This window comes from Fistularia commersonii, chromosome 1 (assembly GCF_037954325.1).
Source record: "Fistularia commersonii isolate RoL2024-O1a breed Wild chromosome 1, RoL_Fcom_v1.0, whole genome shotgun sequence".
Classification (NCBI taxonomy): domain Eukaryota; kingdom Metazoa; phylum Chordata; class Actinopteri; order Syngnathiformes; family Fistulariidae; genus Fistularia; species Fistularia commersonii.
The window spans coordinates 8,204,197-8,227,021 of NC_141284.1; the positions used below are offsets into that span (position 1 = coordinate 8,204,197).

The 22,825-nt window shown below is 41.7% G+C and overlaps 1 protein-coding gene across 9 annotated transcripts in view; it reads left to right on the forward strand.

Annotated features, from left to right (window-relative positions):
- The window catches only part of mcf2l2 (MCF.2 cell line derived transforming sequence-like 2), a 200,296-nt gene that overhangs the window by 150,148 nt on the left and 27,323 nt on the right, over positions 1-22,825 (forward strand). For 5 of the 9 annotated variants that reach the window (XM_086146490.1, XM_086146499.1, XM_086146460.1 and 2 more), the window contains exons 26-29: positions 278-332; positions 442-539; positions 16,872-16,967; positions 19,527-19,628. In XM_086146490.1, coding sequence (XP_086002616.1) covers positions 278-332; positions 442-539; positions 16,872-16,967; positions 19,527-19,628 — 351 coding nt within the window. The remainder of the gene's footprint in view (positions 1-277; positions 333-441; positions 540-16,871; positions 16,968-19,526; positions 19,629-22,825) is intronic. The other 4 variants (XM_086146508.1, XM_086146516.1, XM_086146535.1 and 1 more) reach the window with 2 other exon arrangements.

The window sequence follows — 22,825 nt, forward strand, 5'->3', positions numbered from 1 at the left end:
AAGAAAAAGAAAACTCAAAATTTTTCGACACTGAACTCACTTTTTGAGAACCCTGACTTCAACACTCTATCGTTCGGGTTCTACTGAACAATTACACAAGCCGAGAGGCGCTGCAACATGCATGTCCTGCACTGTCTTCCTTAATACCTACTGACCTTTGTTTATATGAAGCAGCAACTTAAGATCTGATGAAAAATTGTAACTGTCAAGTCACGCAGTATTCAAAGAGAAATGTATTTTTGCTTGAAAAGGCACAGCATCTCTCTTGTTTTTACAGAAGCAAGCCAGCTCCACCAAAAGATCCCTGACCATATCTACGGGGCCCCAATAAGGTACGGAATTAAGAGAATATGTTTTACGAAATTATGGTATCAAAGAAAGTATGATTAAAAAAAGGCTCTCTCACTATGGTCTCTCACGGATTTCCCTCTACTCTGACAGGAACGTACGCAAGATTGCACTCAGAAAGTCAGATTCATCCAGTCCAGAGACAGGTTTCAGGAGGACTAACCCCAGCCCAAATATCAGGCAAAAGAGAGGTGAAAGTTTCCTGATTTACACATACACGCTTATTATATATATGCACATACCGTACATCTCTCTCTCTCCCTCTCCCCCCCCCCTTCCCCTCTCTCTCTCTCTCTCTCTCTCTCTCTCTCTCTCTCTCTCTCTCTCTCTCTCCCTCTCTGTGTATATATATATATATATACATATATATATATATATATGTGTGTGTGTGGAAAAAGTATGAAAAAGTTTGGGCACCCCTGATCATTTTCAAGATTTTCCTTTATGAATCATTGGTTGTTCAGATCAGCAATTTCAGTTAAATATATCATATAGCAGACAAACATAGTGATATTTGAGAAGTGATATGAAGGTTATAGGATTTACATAAAGTGAGCAATAATTACTTAAACAAAAGTAGGCAGGTGCATAAATTTGGGTACCCCAACAGAAAAATCACATCAATATTTAGTAGATGCTCCTTTTGAAGAAATAACAGCCTCTAAACACTTCCTATAGCTTCCAATGAGGGTCTGGATTCTGGTTGAAGGTATTTTTGACCATTCTTCTTTACAAAACATCTTCAGTTCAGTCAGGTTTGATGGTTTCTGAGCATGGACAGCCCGCTTTAAATCACACCACATATTTTCAATAATATTCAGGTCTGGGGACTGAGATAGCCATTCCAGAATGTTGTACTTGTTCCTCTGCATGACTGCCTAAGTAGAATCATTGCAAACTTTCTGTAAATCTTATAAACTTCATTTCACTTCTCAAATATCACTGTTTTGGTCTGTTTTATGATATATTTAACTGAATTGCTGCTCCGAACAACCAATGATTTATACAGGAAAATCTTGAAAATGATCACGGGTGCCCAAACGTTTTCATACGCCTGTGTATATATACAGTGTGTGTGTGAGTGTGTGTGTGTGTTACCCTGCCTTAATATGTGTCTGAATGTGCAGGGGCAGGTGTATTTCATATTTTATCAATGCAAGATGGAAACCATCTCAGGATTTCTACTTTTAATTTAAACCAAAGAGACATAAGGTCACAGAAAATGCAGCCTCATGGCAGCACGGCCAGGTGTCTCCCTGAGCCAGCCTCGGGGGAGCCGGCGTCTCCCTGAGCCGGTCCCAAACCTGCATAAATGCAGAGGGTTGCATCAGGTAGGGCATTCAACTTGAACTTTTGCCAAAACCAAACACGTGAATCAAACCTAATAATCAGATCATACCGATTCACAACACTGATGGCAGCGGGGGGGTTATGTGTTCTAATTAACTTAGCTGTAGTTCAGAATTTTCCGCCATTTGTTGTTCAGTTCCTCTCCGGTCTTTTACTTTTATCTCACCTCTCTCCTGCCATTTTTCTTTCCCCTGCCCACTGTGTCCTATATAATTTTTTGGTCCTCCTCCTCCTGCCTTAGCGCACCTCCACCCCCAGCCCCAGCCCACTGTGTGCATCACATCTTCTCACTGTTGTCTCACATGATGATGCTGTATTGGTCCAAAATTACACCACCCCTTAGCTGTATGTTATGTTGGGATCCTAATGAGTATGTCAGAGGGACTGCACATATAAGATCTTTTGGAGATAAAGTTAGACAAGGCTGATTGAGATTGTTTGGTCATATACAGAGGAGGGATAGTGAATATATCACCAGAAGGATGCTCAATTTCTAACTGCAAGGCAAGAGACACAGAGGAAGACCAATAATTAGTTTTATGGAAATACTGCCATAAAGTTAGTTGGTGTAAGAGAAGAGGATGCAGAAATTTGGGTTAGATGGAGGCAGCTGATTTGTTATGGTGACTCCTAAAAGGGAGGAGATGAAAAGTAAAGAGGAAAAATATGGTATAGAAGTATAGCATTATGTCATACTACCACAGCCATATTAGATCAGACTAGATTAGATTCAACTTTATTGTCATTACACATGTAAGGATACAGAGTAACGAAATGCAGTGCAGTAGAATATAACAGAGGATGGTAAGCAATCCAGAAAGGTCAACTCAAGGAGCAAATACCTAAAACAACAAATACTACTGCTAAGTCAGAAAACAATAGAGGATACTGTACATCTCAAGATCAGACTGAAATATACAATTGTATTTTTCTAGATGGGTCTAGAGCAGGGGTGTCAAACATATGGCCCGTGGGCCGGAACCGGCCCGCAAGGGGGTTCGACCAGGCCCGCAGGATAATTTGAAAGTGAAAAAATGCATAAAAGACAAGGATTTAATTTTTTTGATTAAATGCAATTCGAGAATTTTCCGCTAGGGGGCGCACTATTTTGGTCAGAGTAGACGACAATCCGCATCACTGAGACGGACCAATCAGCAGACGTTATCAATGTACCACCTGCTGCTTGTTATGACGTTTTTTCTACCCTGTTCTCTACCTCCCCCCTACGCCCTCATTAACCAAAATGCCGTTATCAAAACAGAGAAAAGTAGTTAAAGAGTGTCGAATTTTCAAAGACAACAATTGCAACAATTTTCGATATTTAAGGAATATAATATACGGCGCCACTACGAGACTCATCACAGTGAAAAATATGACAGCTTGCAAAGACAACTGAGAAGAGATAAGATAAACGAATTACTGTCGGGTCTGAGGACACAGCGGTCCACTTTCACCCATAGCCGAGAAATCAGTGATGCAGCGGTAAAAGCCAGCTAGCTAATTGCTAGCGAAAATGTGCAATTTAATTTTAGTCACCAGCTTCACTACTAAAGAGTATGGTGGAATTCTACTGTTCATGCAACTCCATGCGTTTTCAGTATGTATTCTATGTGTATTTATGTTTCATGAATGAAGTTTACACATTTACAGGACAGGTAAATACTTTCTTCCTTACACACTTAATGGCACTCTTTTTAGTTTGGAGGGTGTAGGCAGGGATTCAATTTAGATTTTATATGCACATGTGTAAATAGTTTAAAAATCCCTTTCTTTATATGTCTCATTTAATCTTAAAGTGCATTACTATATTTTTCAATACCAATTACTTGTTAAAGTTTTGTGCCTTTGTAAGATCAGTGGGATTGCATGATCACACGATTGCAATGCAAACATGTGAATGATAAAAGTAAATTGCACTTTTGTCTAGGGAAATATGAGGTGTTTCATGAAATGTTTTGTAAAAGGATTGTTCATTAAATTCCAAAATTTTCCTTATGTCCTTGTTCTTCTTTCCACCAAAACAGAGGAAAGACATGATATTTTGGTTATTTATTGCTGAGTATGCTATTATTTTAATGGTCTGGCCCACTTGACATCTACCTAGGCTGTATGTGGCCTGCGATGAGAAATAAGTTTGACACCCCTGGTCTAGAGCAAGCACTCATCGGTTGTTCTTTAGTCAGTGTTCCCTCCAATATTATCATACATCAATATTGAACCAAGTTGATACCATCAAAACATCATGATGAGAAAAAAGATTGCCCTGATTTACATCTTACAGAAAGAAGTACAAAGCCTGACATGGTTGAAATATATTACGGGATCTTTTAAGATTCGGAGCAATCCAATGTGAATTACACTTATGACAAGACTCAAAGCCTTCTGTAAAATTATTTTTTTTATTACCTTTGTTTTCTACGTACCTTAATTGGTTAGAAAAATGATAAAATCATCCTAAGACATTGCAATGTCCAGATAAGATTCTTGTTTTGTCCAACATGCATGTTTTGTGAGATACGATATTTTAATAATAAAGCATTGCAGGGGAACAGCAATCCAAACCATCTATCTATCCATCTTCACCCATTTATCCGGAGTCGGGTGGGGGGGGGTCAGCAGTCGAAGAAGTGAGGCCGAGACCTCCCCCTCCCCTACCACATGCTCCAGCTCCTCAGGAGGGAACTCAAAGGCGTACACAGACCAACCTGGAAACATAGACTCTCCAGTATGTCTTGGTTCTTCCCTGTGGTATCCTCCCAGATGGACATGCCCAGAATACCTCCCCTGGGAGGCATGCAGGAGGCATCCTGACCAGATGCCACCTCATCTGACTCCTCTCAATGGCAGCTGCTCTACTCTGAGCTCCTCCCGGATGACCAAATTTCTCACCGTATCTCTTAGGGAGAGTCCAGCCACCCTCTGGAGGAAACTCATTTCGGCCGCTTGTATCTGACCTGCCTGTCAATCTTCCGCTTCTCTCACTTTTGAACAAGACCCCGAGATACTTGAACTCCTCACTTGGGGCAGGACCTCCTCCCCGAGCCGGATTGGGCATTCCACCCATTCCACCGCATGGCTGCGCCTAGAGATTCTGCCCATAAAACTTATGAACAGAATTAGAGACAAAGGGCAGCCCTGTCAGAGTCCAACTCTTACTGAAAATAGGTCTGAATTACAACCGACAATGTGGACGAAGCTCCCACACTGATCGCACAGGGACTGAACAGCCGGTATGACGAGGTTCTGTACCCCATACTCCCAGAGCAAACCCCAGAAGATTGCCCGTGGGACACTGTCGAATGCCTTCTCAAAATCCACAAAATAATGTAGACTTGTTTGGCAAACTCCCATGCCCCCTCAAGGACCCTGCTGAGGGTATATAGCTCGTCCACCGTTCCACACCCAGGACAAAAACCACACTGCTATTCCCAGATCCGAGATTCCATTATCTGGTGCCCCTCTTCTCCAGCACAGCTGAATAGACCTTAAGAGGGAGGCTGAGGAGTGTGATCTCTTTTTGAAATGGGGGATCACCACCCTGGTCTGCCAATCCAGTGATACTGTCCCCAACATCCACGCAATGCAGCAGAGGCATGTCAAACAGGACAGCCCCACAGCATCCAGAGCCTTGAGGAACCCATGGCAGACCTCATCGACCCCCGGGCCCCTGCTACTGAAGAGCTTTTTGACTGCTTCAGCAACTTCAGCCCCAGAAATAGGTGTGTCTACTCCACAGTCCCCCGGCTCTGTTTCCTCATTGGAAGGCGTTTCAACTGGGTTGAGGAGGTCTCAGAAGTATTCTTGCCACTGATCTATATTTCTTGAGTTGAGGTCAGCAGTGCCCAGCTCCCACTGTAGACAGTGTTGATGGAGCACTGCTTCCTCCTCTTGAGCCGCTTGATGGTGGACCAGAATCTCCTCAAAGCCCACCGTCATTCTCCATGGCCCGAACTCCTCCCACACCCGTGTTTTTGCCTCGGAAACCAACCGCATTCTGCTTGGGCTGCCGGTACCTGTTAGCTGTCTCCAGAGCCCCACTTGCCATAAAGGCCTGATAGGACTCCTTCTGCTGTTTGATGGCATCCCTCACCACTGGAGTCCACCAGCGGGTTTGAGGGTTGCAAACCAAACAGGTGCCAACTGCTATATGGCCATAGTTCCAGTCTGCCGCCTCACCAATGGAAGCACGGAACATGGCCCATTCAGATTCAATGTACACCACCTCCCTTGTAATGTGGTTGTAGTTCTGCCTGAGGTGGGAATTGAAACTCCCTCTGACAGAGGACTCTGCCAGACATTCCAGTAGACCCTTGGGTTATGTTTATGTTTGTGTGTGCCGGCTCAACCCCTCTCTTCACCCGAGTATCCAGAACATGCGGCCACAAGTCCGACGATAGGACCACAAGATCGATCAAAGAACAGTGGCCTGAGGTGTGTTGGTGCCAATTGCACATATGGCCACCTTGCCTGAACTTGTTTTTTTTAATGGACAATCCGTGACAAGCACAGAAGTGCAATAACAAAACAAACTGCTCAGGTTCAGATCAGGGGGGCTGTTCCTCCCAATCCTGCCCTTCCAAGTCGCACTGTTGTTGCCCATGTGAGCATTGAAGTCTCCCAGTAGAACAAGGGAGTCCCTGGTAGGAGTGCTCTCTAGCAGCCCCTCTAGGGACCCCAAGAAGTGTGGGTAAACTGAACTGTTGTTGAGTGCAGAGCCACGAACAACAGTCAGAACCCATCCCCCCAAACTCAAGGTGGACGGAGGCTACCCTCTCATCCACCAGGTTGAACTCCAACGTGCAGGCGCCGAGATGGGGGACAATCAATATGCCCACACCTGCCCGGCGCCTCTCGTTAGGGGCAACTCCAAAATAAAAAAAGAGTCCAGCCCCTCTCGAGAGGCCTGGTTCCAGACCTCAACACACTCAGCTTTGCACACCAGCTTGGGCTCCTTCCCCGCTAGAGAGGTGACATTCCATGTTCCAAGAGCCAGCTTCTGCAGCCAAGGATCGGACCAAAGTCCCAAAGTACCCCGCTTTGGCTACCGCTCGCCTCACACTGCACCTGACTCCCTTGGCCCTTCCTGTGGGTGGTGAGCCCAGAGGAGGAGGGACCCATGTTGTTCCTTCTGCCTGTGCGCAGTTGAGCCCTGTGGGTGAAGACTCGGCTACCAGGCGGTTGCCACTGAGCCACAGGCCTCCAAGCCTGGCTCCAAGGGGGTCACCAGTGACCCATGTTCGGGCAGGGGAAAACTAGGTCCAATTCAATCCAAACCAGCCAACATATAAAAGAAACCAGTGATGAGTTAATGCCCAGAATGGTTAGGACTCAAATATAACACTGCAGCTATTATCTTCAAAAACACAGCTGTGGAAAAAACAGCTGTTTTTCTTTTGCCGGTTCTCGCTTCCTTTACGAAGCTCATGGAACTTACGGGGGTGTTTTATCATGGGCATCATAGGGCATCGTAAACCCTGTCCCTTCAGCAAAATAGCAACTGCATAATGCACCAAAATGTTTCTGGTTTAGGCAGGATGACGTACTGCATTTTTATGAAAGATTTGCAATTCAAGGATAGTTCTCTGCCCTGTGGCGGATTTAGCTCTTGATCAGCTCACCTAACTTCTGCCATCATTATCACAGTGCCACAGTGAGCAATAAGGCAGGAGGGGGACAAAGCTCAGAGGGATAGTAACTAATGAGAAAGGGGAAATAATTTACCTGTATCATAACAGAGGTATGCATATCTAATTTAGAAAGCATGTTATTCATCTGCATGCTTTTCATTATACCCTAAGAAAAAGATTATGCACTGTGTAAACAACTCTAGTCGTGTCAAACTCTTTAAGAGATTGATCTAAAAGTGAATAGACTTAAGACATGGACGCAAGAAAAATTATGATTCAAATTAAGACTGTGCCTTCAATTCAATTTCTTTGTAATATTTGGCCTGAAATAAATGTTCAAAAATCTTTTTGATTATATGGTAGCTTGTATTTAAGTTTTGAATCTCGATTTCCCCAGAAATAGACGTTTTACATGGATGTTATTCCATTTCCCTATCCTGCTCCTTACGATAAAAAAACATGTGAAGAGGAGCTGGGAATCACAATGCCCTTTTTGTCATTTCTAGACGTATTTCATTGCTCAGGTCTGCACAGCATACCACAAGTAAAGGACAAGAAAGGACATCAGGAGTAGTTTATTTTTATTCGTCCCCTGTACCTTTTCGTACTTAGACGTTGCTGTTTGTGGTGCATGTTTTTTAACTCTTCACATGAATAAAGGCATGCTGAAGAAGACCTTTTGAGGTGAGAACTTCATTTATCTTTGTCACTTAGGAGTAAAATTGGTTGTGATATTCTTCATGAAACCAGTCAACATATTACAATTTGGGGTATTTTTTTCCACAAATCAAAGATCGGTAGAGCAATCATCTTTGGAACTGAACATTCTTGGTTCAATTCCTGGGTCCTCCTAGTGTGTAGAAGTGTTGTTGAGCAAGACACTGAACTCCTAACTGCTCCCCTGGCGCTGATGAACAGCAGCCGACTGCTTATGGTTCATCCATAATGGATTAATTGCAGAGAAAAAATCACTGGAGATTATAGCACATGGCCAGAAAGTAGATCTATGACTTTGTTGTAAAGAAGTAAGAAATCCAATTTCAATTGTGTGAGCTGACTATGGAACTTGATGTGGGCCACATTGCTGCTCTGATATTAGCTACATAGAAAAATCAAATTGAGATGAAAATATGTTCATATCATCTTCCTCAGCAGGTGGAGAACTTAAGAGACCAATGCCCTGAGTACATGCACATCCCTGACACGTGCATTGTCTATATTGCTATATTACTATAATAATATGCGTGTACTCGTATGCACTTTATTAGCAGCGTCCTTGTAACATTGCGGCAACAACATAATACAAGTATAATGAAGGCGTCATTGCCTCATTGGCGCATATTATGCAGAGTGGCTTGGTCTGTAGTAATCACCTGTTACGATAAATCCATAACATGATTGGTTTTCCTCCAGCATACCAGAAATATGCAGTAGGTTAATTGGAGACTGTCCATATATCTGAATGACTGTTTTATGAACAGTCTATGAATATGGCGTAGTGATCAACTGGCATTTTCAATATTAATGCAACAGATCACCTTTATTTTTCATAAACACAACTTTTACATGGGCCAGTGTCTCCCTTAACCAGTCCCAAGCCCGGATAAATGCAGAGTGTTGTGTCCTTCCTGACACAACATGAGTTGTTAACTAAAAATATGATTCTTATCAGCTTTCTGGATCAGCTCAATAGTGAATCAACATCTGTATGCAGGAATATCAACTGGGAGTCATACATTGTATGCGTGATTTGTGAAGCCATGTGCCAAGTACACTAGGCACTGTGGTCTCTACCAAATGACAATATAACAGCCGTACAGTGACTCATTTCATGTAGGATTAGTTTTATTACAGTGTGAAAGGATCAAGGCCTTTATCTGTATTAGGCTAATTGAAATGGCTAATTGGCGGGTAATAGGTAGATATCCAAGCTGATTGTTTGTGAGTTGAAGCAGATAAATATTGAGCAGTGTTACGTTCACTGAACTCACCTACACATTGTCCAGAAGATGACACCAGAAGAGAAATCAGCGGATATGAGGGATATGATAAGAATGAAGAATGTTTTGATGGCATGAAGCTCGTTAGCCAGAAATAATCCACAAATTAGCCACATCATTGTTTATACCAGTTTTTGGCCAAGGGGTTGTATAAACAGAGCTTTTATATATTTTTTGCCCTTCAATGTTGAGAATTTGAATAGCAGCAAGGAAAAATATACAAGCAATGACTGAATTCCCAGTTTGTATTTACTGTAACATGTCTCCACTGGGCAGCATGGTGGCGCAGTGGTTAGCACCTCCTTAGTCTCCACCTTATGTGCTTCACAGCATGAAGGATTTTGGTTGGATTCTGACAAGGGGACCTTTCTGTGTGGAGTTTGCATTTTCTCCCTGTGTTTGCATGGGTTTCCTCTCACAGTCCAAAAACATTCACCAGGTTAATTTGAAAAAATCTGACAAATTGCCGTTTGTGAATGTTGTCTGTCTTTGTATGTGTACCCTGCCTCTTGCCCAATGACAGCTGGAATAGGCTCCAGCCTCCATAACCCAGAGTGCAGGATAAGTGGTAGAAGATGGATAGATGTCTCCACTGGCCTGCCTTCTTTATAACGTTCAGCATTTTGATCCTATTCCATCATAGACATTATGACAAGGTCTATATTAAACTCATTGTTATGTAGAATAATTTGACTGAATATGGAGGGCTCTTCACAAGGACATTTCAATTCAACCTCATCTTCTTCTTATTTCAACTTTTCCCTTCAGGGGTCACCACAGTGAATAAACCTCATACGTCTAACCCTATTCTTTGCATCCTCCTCTCTCACACCAACTGACTTCATATCCTCTCTATTCTAGAGGAATACTATTTCCAGAAATCTTCTCTTTCCTCTAGAACTCCTGGCAGCATCCGTCTACCAATCTATTGACTATCCTCTGTACATTACCGAACCATCTCAGTCTGGCTTCTCTAACCTTCTGTCAAAAAAATCTGTGCTGTTCCTTGTCACGTCCAAAAATAACCATAGCATCTTCATCTCTGTGACCTCTTGCTCTGCCTCCTGTCTTTTTGTCATTGTCACTTTTTCTAGGCCATACAGCTGGTCTCACCAATGTCTTGTACACCTTTCCTTTCATTCTGGCTAATAGTCTTCTATTGCATAGTACCCCTGAAATTTTTCTCCAACCATTCCAACCTGTCTGAAACCTGTTTCTTTACCTCTTTTCCACACTCTCCGTTGCTCTGAACTGTTGACCCTAAGTAATGAAAATACTCCAATTTCTTGATCTCCACTCCATACATTTCAATTCAACATGTCTTGGCATATTTCTATAGCTGTCTGTGTGTTTATATTGGCTGAGCACATTAAAGCTTATACTCCCTCTGTTAGCTTTGTCCACAATCATGATCAAGCCGCCAGATTCTCCAACTTCAAGGTCGGAGCTACCCATATGAACAGACACATAGAAGAATGGAACAGGAATAGACAAGTGGCTCTAATGTACGGAGAAGAACACTTGGAGTTTTTTGTTTTTGTTTTGTCTTTTTCAACACACTTATAAATAACCTTCAAATGGATAAAGTTTAGATCAGGGGTGTCCAAATTACGGCCCGCAGGCCAACTGCGACCCATGGTCCATTTTTAATTGGCCCGCAGCAGATTCTAAAAATATGATTTCATATGTCCCACGCATGACTCTTGCACTTGACTGCATTGCACTTCTTAGTTTCAGTACTGGGTGGCAATACTGTCTTGAACAAGGCAGTTCCCTGCCAAGAGAATTCAAATAAAAAATATCAATGGCAACCAAAGATGGCTGAACAAAAGAAGTTGAAAATTGCGAGTGCAGGAAATTTCAGATACATGGGAAAATGAATCTTTCTTTACAGAAGTCAATGGGGAGTTTATTTGTTTAATTTGGAACAAAACTTTTGCAGTGATGACAGTATAATGTCTGATGACACTACGAAACAAAACATCCGATCTACACTTCTTACACTGGTGCTGAAAGAGAAGATAAAGTTAAGAAAATGTCAGCAAGCCTGCAAAGTCAACAACAGTATTTTTTGTGCTTAGAAAATACAAGAAAATGCCACACAGGCAAGTTATGAAGTAGCTCAAGTCATTGCCCAATACAGAAAAACTTTCTCAGATGGTGAATTTATAAAAGTGTCTCACTAAGGTCGTGAGAATAATGGGCCCGGAAAAACTGCAGGACTTCAACAACATTAGCAAGCCCAGAAACACAGTTGTGAGGCGCATCAAAGACTTGTCAGCCAACATAAAATTTCAAGTGTCAGACAAAGCTTGTGCTTTTGATTTTCATTCGATCGCATGTGATGAGCGCACAGATGCCACAGACAGCGCACAGCTGTTAATTTTTTTGCGAGGAGTTGATGGTAATTTTTGCATTCCGGAGGAGCTGCTTGATCTCAGGAGTCTAAAAGGCACAACTGGAAAGGACATTTTTGAAGCTGTGTCAGTTTCTGTGGACAAGATTGGACTTCAATGGAAAAGCTATATTGAGTTATTACCGATGGTAATGCAGCCTCAGGGCTGCAAATGCAGCCTCAGGGCGGCACTGGCCCATGTCTCCCCAAGCCTGCCTTGGTGGGGCACGGAGCAGTGTCTCCCTGTGCCGGTCCCAAGCCCGGATAGATGCAGAGGATTGCGTCAGGAAGGGCATCCGGCGTAAAACTTTTGCAAAAACCAAACATGTGAGTCAACCATAACCATATCATACCGGATCGGTCATGGGTTGACAACGACCGCCATTGGTACTGATGACCTACAGGGTGCTAATGGAAATTGAGCTACTGTGGGTCGAAGAACAAGAACAAGAAGAAGAGGAGGAGTGCATTTTCAGAAGCAGAGAGAGAGGAGGAAAGGAAAGAGCCTGGGACTGAGAGTAGGGACTTTGAATATCGGGACTATGACAGGAAAAGGTAGAGAGTTGGTCGACATGATGCAGAGAAGGAAGGTATACTGTGTGTCCAGGAGACCAGGTGACTAGGTGGAATGGTAGTAAGGCTAGAAGCTTAGGAGCAGGCTTTAATTGTGCTATTATGGTACTGACAAGAAGAGAAACGGAGTAGGAGTTATCTTGAAGGAGGAGTTTGTTTGGAATGTCCTACAGGTGAAAAGAATGTCAGATAGACTTATGAGTCTGAAACTGGAAATTGAAGGTGTGATGCTCAATGTTGTTAGTGGCTATGCCCCGCAGGTGGGATATGAATCTAAAGAGAAGGAGAAGTTCTGGAACGAGTTAAATGAAGTGATGCAGTAGTAGTGCCTATTTTTAAGAATAAAGGGGATGTGCAGAATTGTGGCAACTATAGAGGGATAAAGTTGATGAGCCATATGATGAAGTTATGGAAAAGAGTAGTGGAAACTAGACTGAGAGCAGAAGTTAGCGTTTGTGAACAGCAGTATGGCTTCATGCCAAGGAAGAGTACCACAGATGCAGTATTTGCGTTGAGAATGCTAATAGAAAAGTACAGAGAAGGCCAGAGGGAGCTGCATTGTGTTTTTGTTGACCTAGAAAAAGCATATGACAGGGTGCCAAGAGAGGAGCTCTGGTATTGTATGAGGAAGTCTGGAGTGGCAGACAAGTATGTTAAACTGGTGCAGGACATGTACGCTAGCTGTGAGACATTGGTTCGGTGTGCTGTAGGGGTAACAGAGAAGTTCAAGGTGGAGGTGGGACTCCATCAGGGATCAGCTCTGAGCCCCTTCTTGTTCGCAATGGTGATGGACAGGCTGACAGATGAGGTTAGACAGGAATACCCATGGACCATGATGTTTGCGAATGGCATTGTGATCTGTAGTGAGAGCAGACAACAGGTAGAGGAAGATCTAGAGTGGTAGAGGTATGCCCTGGAAAGGAGAGGAATGAAAGTTAGTTGCAGCAAGACAGAATATATGTGTGTGAATGAGAGGAACTCGGGTGGAATGGTGTGGTGACAGGGAGTGGAGATCAAGAAGCTGGAGGATTTCAGGCACTTGGGGTCAACAGTCCGGAGCAACGGAGAGTGGAAAAGACAGGTCCAAGCAGGTTGGAATGGGCGGAGAAAAATGTCAGGGGTACTATGCAAAAGAAGACAATCACCCAGAATGAAAGGAAAGGTGTACAAGATAGTGGTGAGACTAGGGATGCTGTATGGCCTAGAAATAGTTAGCAGTGATGAAAAGACAGGAGGCAGAGCTAGAGGTTACAGAGATGAAGATGTTGAGGTTCTCTTTGGGAGGACCAAGATGGATAGGATCAGGGATGAGTCTATCAGAGAAACAGCACATGTTAGGTGTTTTGGAGAGAAGGTCAGAGAAGCCAGACTGAGATTGTTCGGTCATGTACAGAGGAGGGATAGTGAATGTATTGGTAGAAGGATGCTGGAATTCGAGGTCCCAGGATGTAGTTCTCGAGGAAGACCAAAGAGAAGATTTATGGACATAGTGAGAGAGGATATGAAGGTAGTTGGTGTGAGAGAGGAGGATACAAAGAATAGGGTTAGAAGGAGAAGGCCGATTCGCTGTGGCGACCCCTGAAGTGAAAAGCCGAAAGTAGAAGAAGATAGAAATGTTAGAAATTAAACATGGCCCGTTTTACTTTGGCTGTTAATCTCTTTACAATGTATTATTATGTTGTACATTTTTCATGTTCTGTTTTGAATATTGCAGAGATTGATGTTGCTGTGAGCGATTTCATGTCTCCCAGTCTGCTGATTTTCAGAGTAACTGTAATTCACTGCAGATTACATTTACCCTTTTGGTAACAAAATAAATGAAAATCCATTAATAGAAAGTTGTGATGTATGTTGTTATTTTCACTTTAACCATATTAAAGTAAAAAGCATTGTTAATTAACATTTAATTGATATTTCTCATTTTAATACATTAGAGGTGAAATTATATACCTGACCACTAGTGAGTGGCCCAGTCCTTTTTATATTTTTCTGTATGTGGCTTGATAGATAGGTGACTGAAGTTAACTTTGGACTTTTTCTCTTTGGCTTAAGTCTTGTGTTTTTACAGGTGTATGCTGACTTGTTCTCTCCCACTTACTCAGTAGCTTAATGCTGCCTGCCATGTTGAAGGGTAGTTCAGCTACAATTGTCAAATTCCCCTGGAGTGGTGGAATTACTCTTTATACAGACACAATCAAAGTCATCATGAAGGAAATTTGTTTGGTAGCATTGGCATTGGCTTCCCTGGTCCAGCCCTCTTTTCTCTCCTCTTTGTTTGAGCTGATTCAATCCGCTCTGGCACTATAACATAATACTGCCATTTCTGTGAATTTGCACCTGGAAGAGGAACTAATGACTAAACTATACGTTGTACTCCTGGAACTGGTGTTGCAGTTGCTTTGTTCAGAGATGGAATAATGTCAACAAACATCCCTTGCAGCTTATAAATTGTATATTTTTTTTTTTGCTGTGATGGATGTGATATGCCACTGTGCTATATCAAATGATGAATTGACAGTTGAGATATGGAACCTGAGTTAACAGCTCGATTTTTCCTGGGAAGATGCTTGATTTAGAATTAAACAAGCACTGTAGTCAAGGAAGCATTAGAGCAGGCCTGGCCAACCTGTGGCTCTTGAGCCGCCTGCGGCTCTTAAGTTCATGTTGAATTTTGTGTTTGTGTGTTTTTTACTTGTGCAATCACGTGCCGCTCCGGCACTCTTTGCACACAGGAAAAAACAACACACAAACACAAAATTCGACATGAACGTAACAGCCGCATGTGGCTTGGGAGCCACAGGTTGGCCAGGCCTGCATTAGAGCTACAACTTTAGCTTTAAGTTTATTTTTCAAACCTGAATCCTACTATAAAGGCTAAAATAAGATTGTCAAGAAGATAGTTTATACTTTGGTATATGTTGAATGTGCTCATTTATCTTTTTTATCAGACAGAAAAATATTAACCTCCAAATTGTATATATATATATATACATATAAATATAATTGTTTTGATGGTATATTTATTTTAACTTAAATGTTTTCAGCACGTATTTTTACGCATACCTTATTTTATTTATTTTTATTTTATCTATTTTTCCACATTGTTGTTTTAATTGATATGAGGACATGGTATCGATTTATCCTGGACATTTTTGTTTTGTTGCAAAAAGTGAATATAATACAAGCCTTTTTTATTTTTAAGATAAACATATTATTACTGCTATTATATTTATTTATACATTATTACTATTATAATTATAGCATTATTATTATTGTTATTATTATTATTATTATATTATATTATAACTGTTATTAGTAGTAATGGTCGTAGTAATAGTACATGTTAAGTTAAACAACACAGTGGTTTTGTACTATTTGAAAAATTAAAGGTTGAGATTGGTTCTTGTCCAAGACAAATCATGTTAGGGTGATTTCATATAAGAGACCAAATGCTGGAAATTCCATAGAATACATTTTCTTTGTTAGTATATCCAATTATAATTAATTATTTTTCTGGTTAAAAGGGTATAAGCTACTAAAAAAATATTTTCACTGTGGAGAGGATATAATCCTTAATCTTGTGCCATGCTAAATGGGATCATTTGGTGATTTCTTTCTAATGTTGATTACTTTTCCTTGCTGAAAAGAAGATATTTAGCTGTTATTACTGTCTGTAATACACAGCTCATATCAGCTGATCAAAGTTGTACAATTTTGGACATATTTCTGAAAAAAAACCTCATCACAAAATGAGGGTTCTTTTGTCTGTGTATCTGAACTGTGTCCACCATATTCAATAGAATTGAATTGAGCTTAAATCATCCCACGGTGGAGTAATTTCAAGAAGAAAAACAAGGAGAACAGGAGAACAAGGGGTAAGAGAGGGGAAAAAAGCCACTCCAAACTAGGCTCCTGTAGGTGGGCACAGTTTGGGATTAGGAAAAAACACCTCAGCACATAGGCAACATGATAAGACATTACATGATAAAGACATTACAACAGTACTTGAAGACTTCCACATGTGGGAGGGTGTTGAGGTGGGAAAATGTCGCAGTACAGACACTGGAGGCCATGCATGCTGCCCAACGGAGGCGTTCGCACTGGCCTCTGTATGCCACTTTGAACGAAGGGAAGGAGAGGGGGTGGGAGCCAAGAAAGAGTTGAGTTGAGCGGTTGTGTGCATTATGTGTCTTCGTGTGTGTATGTGTGAGCCTGCGGACCTCAATCTCCATTCAGTCCCACCCAATAGTCTCTGATGATGAAGATACAGCCGTTGCCATGGAGAAAACCTCAAAAAGATCTGATACAGAGACAAAGGTTGCGGGACGAGAGGGATGGGTGGGGGTGTGAGTGGGGGAGGAAGCATCATGTCTGCGTAGCATCTATAGAGTGGAGAGATACCAGTCTTCTAAGAGCGGTGTCGGGAGAGCAATGAAGATAATTTTTGGGGGGTTCGGGACAACGCTGTAATTTTCCTTCTGCCTGAGGTGTTCTGGTTCTCCCATCAATATTAACACTCCTCTTGTCGCGTGCCCCTCCCTGCTGTACTAACTGATACCATCTTGCCTCCACACTTAGCTGATGCTTCATCAGGACAAACAGGCCACACAGCTGCTAATGCTAGGAAACGCTTCACTCTGCAGGGACTTTCGAACAGGAGGTCACTTCCTGCAGGTAACGGCTTGCTGTGTGATCCTGTATGAACTTATCCTGAGTGTGTGTGTATTTGTGTGCATGTGTGTGGGTGTGTGTGTGCCCACATTCTTTCTTTATTTATTTATTTGTATTGTTTTGTTTTTGCCCCATCTCCATCGTCATTCTCTGATAAAGGTATCAGTCTGTTATGTTTTTTTTCACACACGTCACATGGCCTCCTCAAATACATGCCTTTCTCTTCCAATGTTTCACCATCTCATTTCCCAACACCTTAAATGATGCTGAATTATAAGGGCCAAATCTTCCACAGCCTACACTTTTCCAGTACTACCCATCCATATCAGTATTGTCTTACATGGTGATGGGGATAGTATAATTTAGGAAAGATAGAGATGGAGTACAGAGGGGACACACAAAGGAAACAGACAGACAGAGCAAGGAAGTTCAGCTGCATTGTGCACTGCAGCAAAGCTAAATTCTGCAGTGAAGCTCCATACTAAATGTCACACAATAATTTCTTAGCCCTCTTGACATTTGGAGGCATATTATTTTTTTATTTTTTGGGAAGGACTGGTCTATATTCCCAGTTCTCTGACTCACACAAGACCTGGGTGATCCTGAGAAGATGAGATGAGAGATGAGATGAGAACAACTTTATTTATCCTGAAGGAAATTGTTGTGCCAGAGTTTCAAGCAAAAACATAACAATAATAGATAATAGTAGGAAGGAAGGAGAATAAGAAATACAATAAAATATGAATTGCCAAGGTTAAGGCTATCAAGTGTTTTTAAGGTCTTAAGTACAAAGATATGAAGATTCCCTGCGGCTGAGGGAGGAAGGTCTTAGTGGGTTCCATTAGTCAATTTAAACACAACCTGTTGGGCCCCTGCACATCTTGGATCATTAGGACCAGAAAGAAGAAATTATGTTATCGTAGTGTTTTTCAAGAACAGCGATGCAGTCATTAGCATTCCTACCTCTCAGCATGAAAATTCGGTAACTGGGGTCTTTTGGTGAGGAGTCTGCATTTTTCCCCTGAACCTGCATTGATTCTCAGGTTTCCTCCTACAGTTCAAGTATACGCAGTCAGTTAAAAGTAGTCTCCTAATTTAGGGTGTAGGAATGAATGAGGGAATTTTTAAATATATGATCTTAAATATCTCGATATGTGATCCTGCAATATACTGGAGACCATACCATTTTAAACCTCTGTGATCCCAGGTCCAGGTTTAAAATGATTGTGAGTGTATTACAAATTAGTAAATACCATTTGTATGTGTTTGGATCGCTTAAACTTATGACCAGATCAGATTAGCTATCAACTTCAAGACGGGAAATTGGTGGAGCAGAACTTCAATAGGAGTGGCAGTGCAAGTAAGCACAAACAAACATCACTGCTGTGGTGGCTTGGAAATATTTCATTGTTCTAAAATGTTGTCATCTAAACTTGGATTTAAAAGTCATACAAATTACGGTCCCAGGGTAAAATCAGGACACAAGGCTTTTTTGTCTTTTCACTCTTGACATACCACAATTGTGTCTTTATGGTGAATCTTCAAGAAGTATCAGTTAGACCTGCAGAGTTTCAAGGTTGTTTAACTCCAAGTAGCAGGCAGGTCCACTGGGGGGGAAGGTCTTTTTACTCCCCTGTTGTGTTGTAGCTCTGTTGCATCATGGTGAATAAGTTATACAAGATAAAAGGTCCTTCAATGAGCGATAGCTGACAAATCTGGAGCCTTCTATTTCGTGACTGTGCTGTCTTAATCTCATCTGACTACTGAATAATTTAATTTTGATATTATTATTTTCTCATATTTATTATTTATATATGTATATATGAATATATATATATATATATATATATATATATATATATATTTCTTTTTTTTAAGTAAAAATGTTGTGTGGTTCTTTCTTGATACACAATGATTTGACCTTATAAACACAACAAAGTTAAAGCTTATAGTGAAAATGAAATACTATGACTTTTAGGGAATTTGAACAGTCTTGCCTTTTTTCAATCAGAAAATACTTAAAATGTAAAATACTGAACAAAAGAAAGTTTGAGTAAAATATTTAACAAGACACATTATGACAATTCATAACTTCATGTTTTGGTCAATTTGAAAATATCAAGTGTTTTAATTTTTCAATTACACAATTATCTCTAGTTAAAGCATAGGACTAAATGTTAAAGTAAGAAATGTTTGTGTTACAATGTAGTGCTGATCCATTTCCCTTTTCGGGAACAGATTTGTTTCCTTTATAATTGAAACAAACTATTCTCATGTTCCTAACCCATACAGGGGTTGTATAACAAAACTTTTTCTTTTCAAAGTATTATTTTCATTCATCTCCAGCCATCCTTCTAGTAATGTTGTAGTGTTTTATAATGTGTTTTTTTTCAGCTGCATTCTCAAGTGTCTCAGATTTTCTAAGTTCAGCAGATCCAATCAGTCTAACCTATATCCTCCTTTTTTTGTTTGTCTCACTCTGTCCGGAACCCACAACCTTTTGTCTCTTTGCCCACTGCCTCCCCAATCTCTCTGTTCCCCCCGACCCCTGCCTGGCTAAAGAACCTTCTGCTAAGGAGGCAGAGGTCCCCCGCCGCTTCTCTCTCACCTCTTCTCTTGCTTCCTCCTCCTGCTCCTCCACCTTTGCCATTCGACGAACAAAAGGTACACTGCTAGCTCTCAGGGGTCTCTTCTCTGCTATTTTCTGTTTTTTTTATATATTTATAGAATTTTTTGGCATTTCTCATTTCCTTGAGGGGAACTGATCTACAGAGACAGGTTGTACCCAAATGCTATCAACATGTTTTTCACTTACAGCAGTGGTTCCCAACCCCCAGGTCGTAGACCAGTACCGGTACTGGTCTGCCCAAGATTAATCTGTCTAAGGGGAAAAGGTCTAGAGAAGAGACAGAAGACGAGCCTACAACTTCCAAGAAAAAGAAAGATTTTGAAAGACAATGCCAGGAGTTCTACTTGAAATATGGATTTATTGTAACAAGTGATCCCCACAGACCAAGCCACTCTGCATAATATGCAGCATTATACTCATGTTATGTTGTTGGCGCAATGTTAAGAGGATGCTGCTAATAAAGTTGCATACGAATACACAGTGGATTCACGATTATAATTGTGATTATTATTATTGTAGTCGCAATACAAACAATCTACGTGTAACAGAAATTATGGGTTGTTTGTCCAACAGTGACAGGTGGGAAATTCGTACCAATGGTTTAGCCCTTTTATGTGGTGGTTGCAAATGTGTCAGAATTACAAGATAGCCTCATGGAAACAAAGCAAGTGTCATTCCATTGGCTCAAGTTGGTGAAACCAATTCCATAGTGTAACAACTTCCTGCGTATCGGCTGTTCTCTTTTCTCATTTTGGTAACTTAGAAAGGGGAAATAGACCATTTTCCAAGACAGTTTTTTTTCTCCAAATTTGTAATTCTGTGTCGCCTTTTTCTCCCCTCAAATGTTTTACAATATATAGCTTTTGACACAAAGAGGAATTCAGCCATACCTGTGACACATGGGTGATGCTTGAATTCATCTAGCCCCAGATTGACAGGTGGTAAGTGCAAAAATACAAATTACTGCAATCTACTCATGAGTTTTAGCAAACGTCATGATTGGTTAGGGCAACCATTGTTTAAGATGCTTGGAAAGAGAAAAGAGTAATGCTTTGAATACTATTATTGCAGTGGTCCCCAACCTTTTTATCACCACCGACTGGTCAACACTTGACAAATTTTCCGCGGACTGGGGGGTACACGTAGATTTTTTATATTGCGACTATAATAATAAACGTGAATCCAATGTGTACTCACAGTGTACAGTCTATTCACACCTTCTGATTGGAGAGTCAGAGAGTGGACTAGTGTATTAGCGAGGATAAGCGTACTAGTGAGCTACAAACAAAAATATAGTTGTGTTTGTTTAATATTGGTTTTGTCAATCCACAATGGCTGCAGGAGGAGAAGAAACGGATTCAGTTACTAATATATTGTTAAAGCCATTTTCTAGATGGGGTTTCGAAGAACAGCTGGACATAGTAGAGAAAGGTCAGGCAACTTCTAAGCTAACAAACCTATCACAACCAGGAAAAGGATTTGTCTGACATTTTCAAGCTACGAACTATGACCGGTACCCCTGGTTCACAGGGGTACTGCACAGGTACACTGCAAATTGTATTGCTGGAAGTGCTTGGAGCTAAAGTGCACAGATGATCTGTGCGACAGAATAATTGAACTCTTTTTGAGGGAAGAAAGGAGGATGGATTTTGTCCACAAATGATCAGAATTTTTGGTAAGTAAAATGCTGCTATTTTCCTAAATAATACTGCAAGTTTATAAAGTTATTATTGGTGCGTTTCATGTGTCGCAGCTGTTAGCTATAAAGGCAATAATTGTGGCAACTGTCCGTTTTTGCGGCCACGGGACTTGACTTTGTTGTCCCGGTGTGTTCAGATGTCATTCAGGGAAAAACCTCACAATGGTCAGGAACTGAGCAAGCAAGAATGGTTTATTCAAACCTGGAAATAAACTTACGAGATATCCCGGGCCAGAGATATCCTGGGCCAGAAATTAATGTCTCCCTGAGAGGATCGTTGCATTACATTGGAAGATGCTTCTATCCAAAGCGACTTAAAAGAAGTGCAATTCAGTCACTGAAGATCCAAAGTACCAGGAGTCGGAAGTCAGAAGTGACCAGTCAACCAAATAGCCATCACAGCACTATATACACACATACATTCATTTCAACCTTTTTTTTAATTTATTTTGTGGGGGGGTTGGGGGCTAAGTGCGATTATTAGGGTAGTGCTTGGTGAAGAGGTATGTTTTCAGCTCACGGCGAAAGATGGGCAGCGACACCACTGTTCTGACCTTTTTCGGGAGTTTGTTCCACCACTGAGGAGCAAAGACTGACAAGAGCCGTGACCGGTTTGATTGGCAGCCAGGGGCTCTGAGTGATGGGGTGGACAGTCACCTAGAGGTGGCAGATCGGAGGGGACGGGTAGGGACATGTGGCTTGACCATAACCTGGAGATAAGACAGGGCTGTCCCATTCACTGCCCGGTAGGCAAGCACCAGGGACTTAAACTTGATGTGGGCGGCTATCGGGAGCCAGTGTAGGGACATAAGAAGGGGAGTTGTGTGGAAGACAGTTGGGACAGTTGAACACCAGGTGGGCTGCCGCTTTCTGAATAAGCTTCAGAGGCCTGATGGTCACCACTGGGGCACCGGCAAGGAGGGAGTTGCACTAGTCCAAACAAGATATGACTAGGGCCTGGATGAGTATCTGCGCTGTATCCTCCTTGAGGAATCTGCAGATCTTCCTGGTGTCGTAGAGGAGGGATCTGCAGGAACGTGCGACTGCTGCGACGTTCGCTGAGAATGACAGCAGATTGTTCACCCTCTCTGGACATCCGCTGAGATGCGCCCAGCAGATGTGCAGATGAGGAAGTTCTGTCCCCGAGCCAAGGGGGCACGGTCATTTTATTCCATCGGCTCAACAGTCGGGTTTACTTCCTAATAAGGATTTGTTTTACACACTCTTGGAATTTGGGCACTTGTGTAGGGCCGCACCCCGGACAAAGCTGTGAGGTGCTTGATCGATTAAGCGCGGGGGGTGTCAGTGGAAGAGTTCAGAGTATGGCATCCTTTTGTCATCACGTGATGCGTTCCCGCGGGCGAATTGTAACACTACACGAGTTATATATTCACAATGCACCTCTCTTTATACTGCATTTCTCTATAATAAGATGTTTTTTTATAGCCATAAACTAATTATTGGGGGGTGGATTGATTCAGAGCACTAGTGAAGGCCTAGGTGTAAAATGCACGACCCGCCACTGCTTTAAAC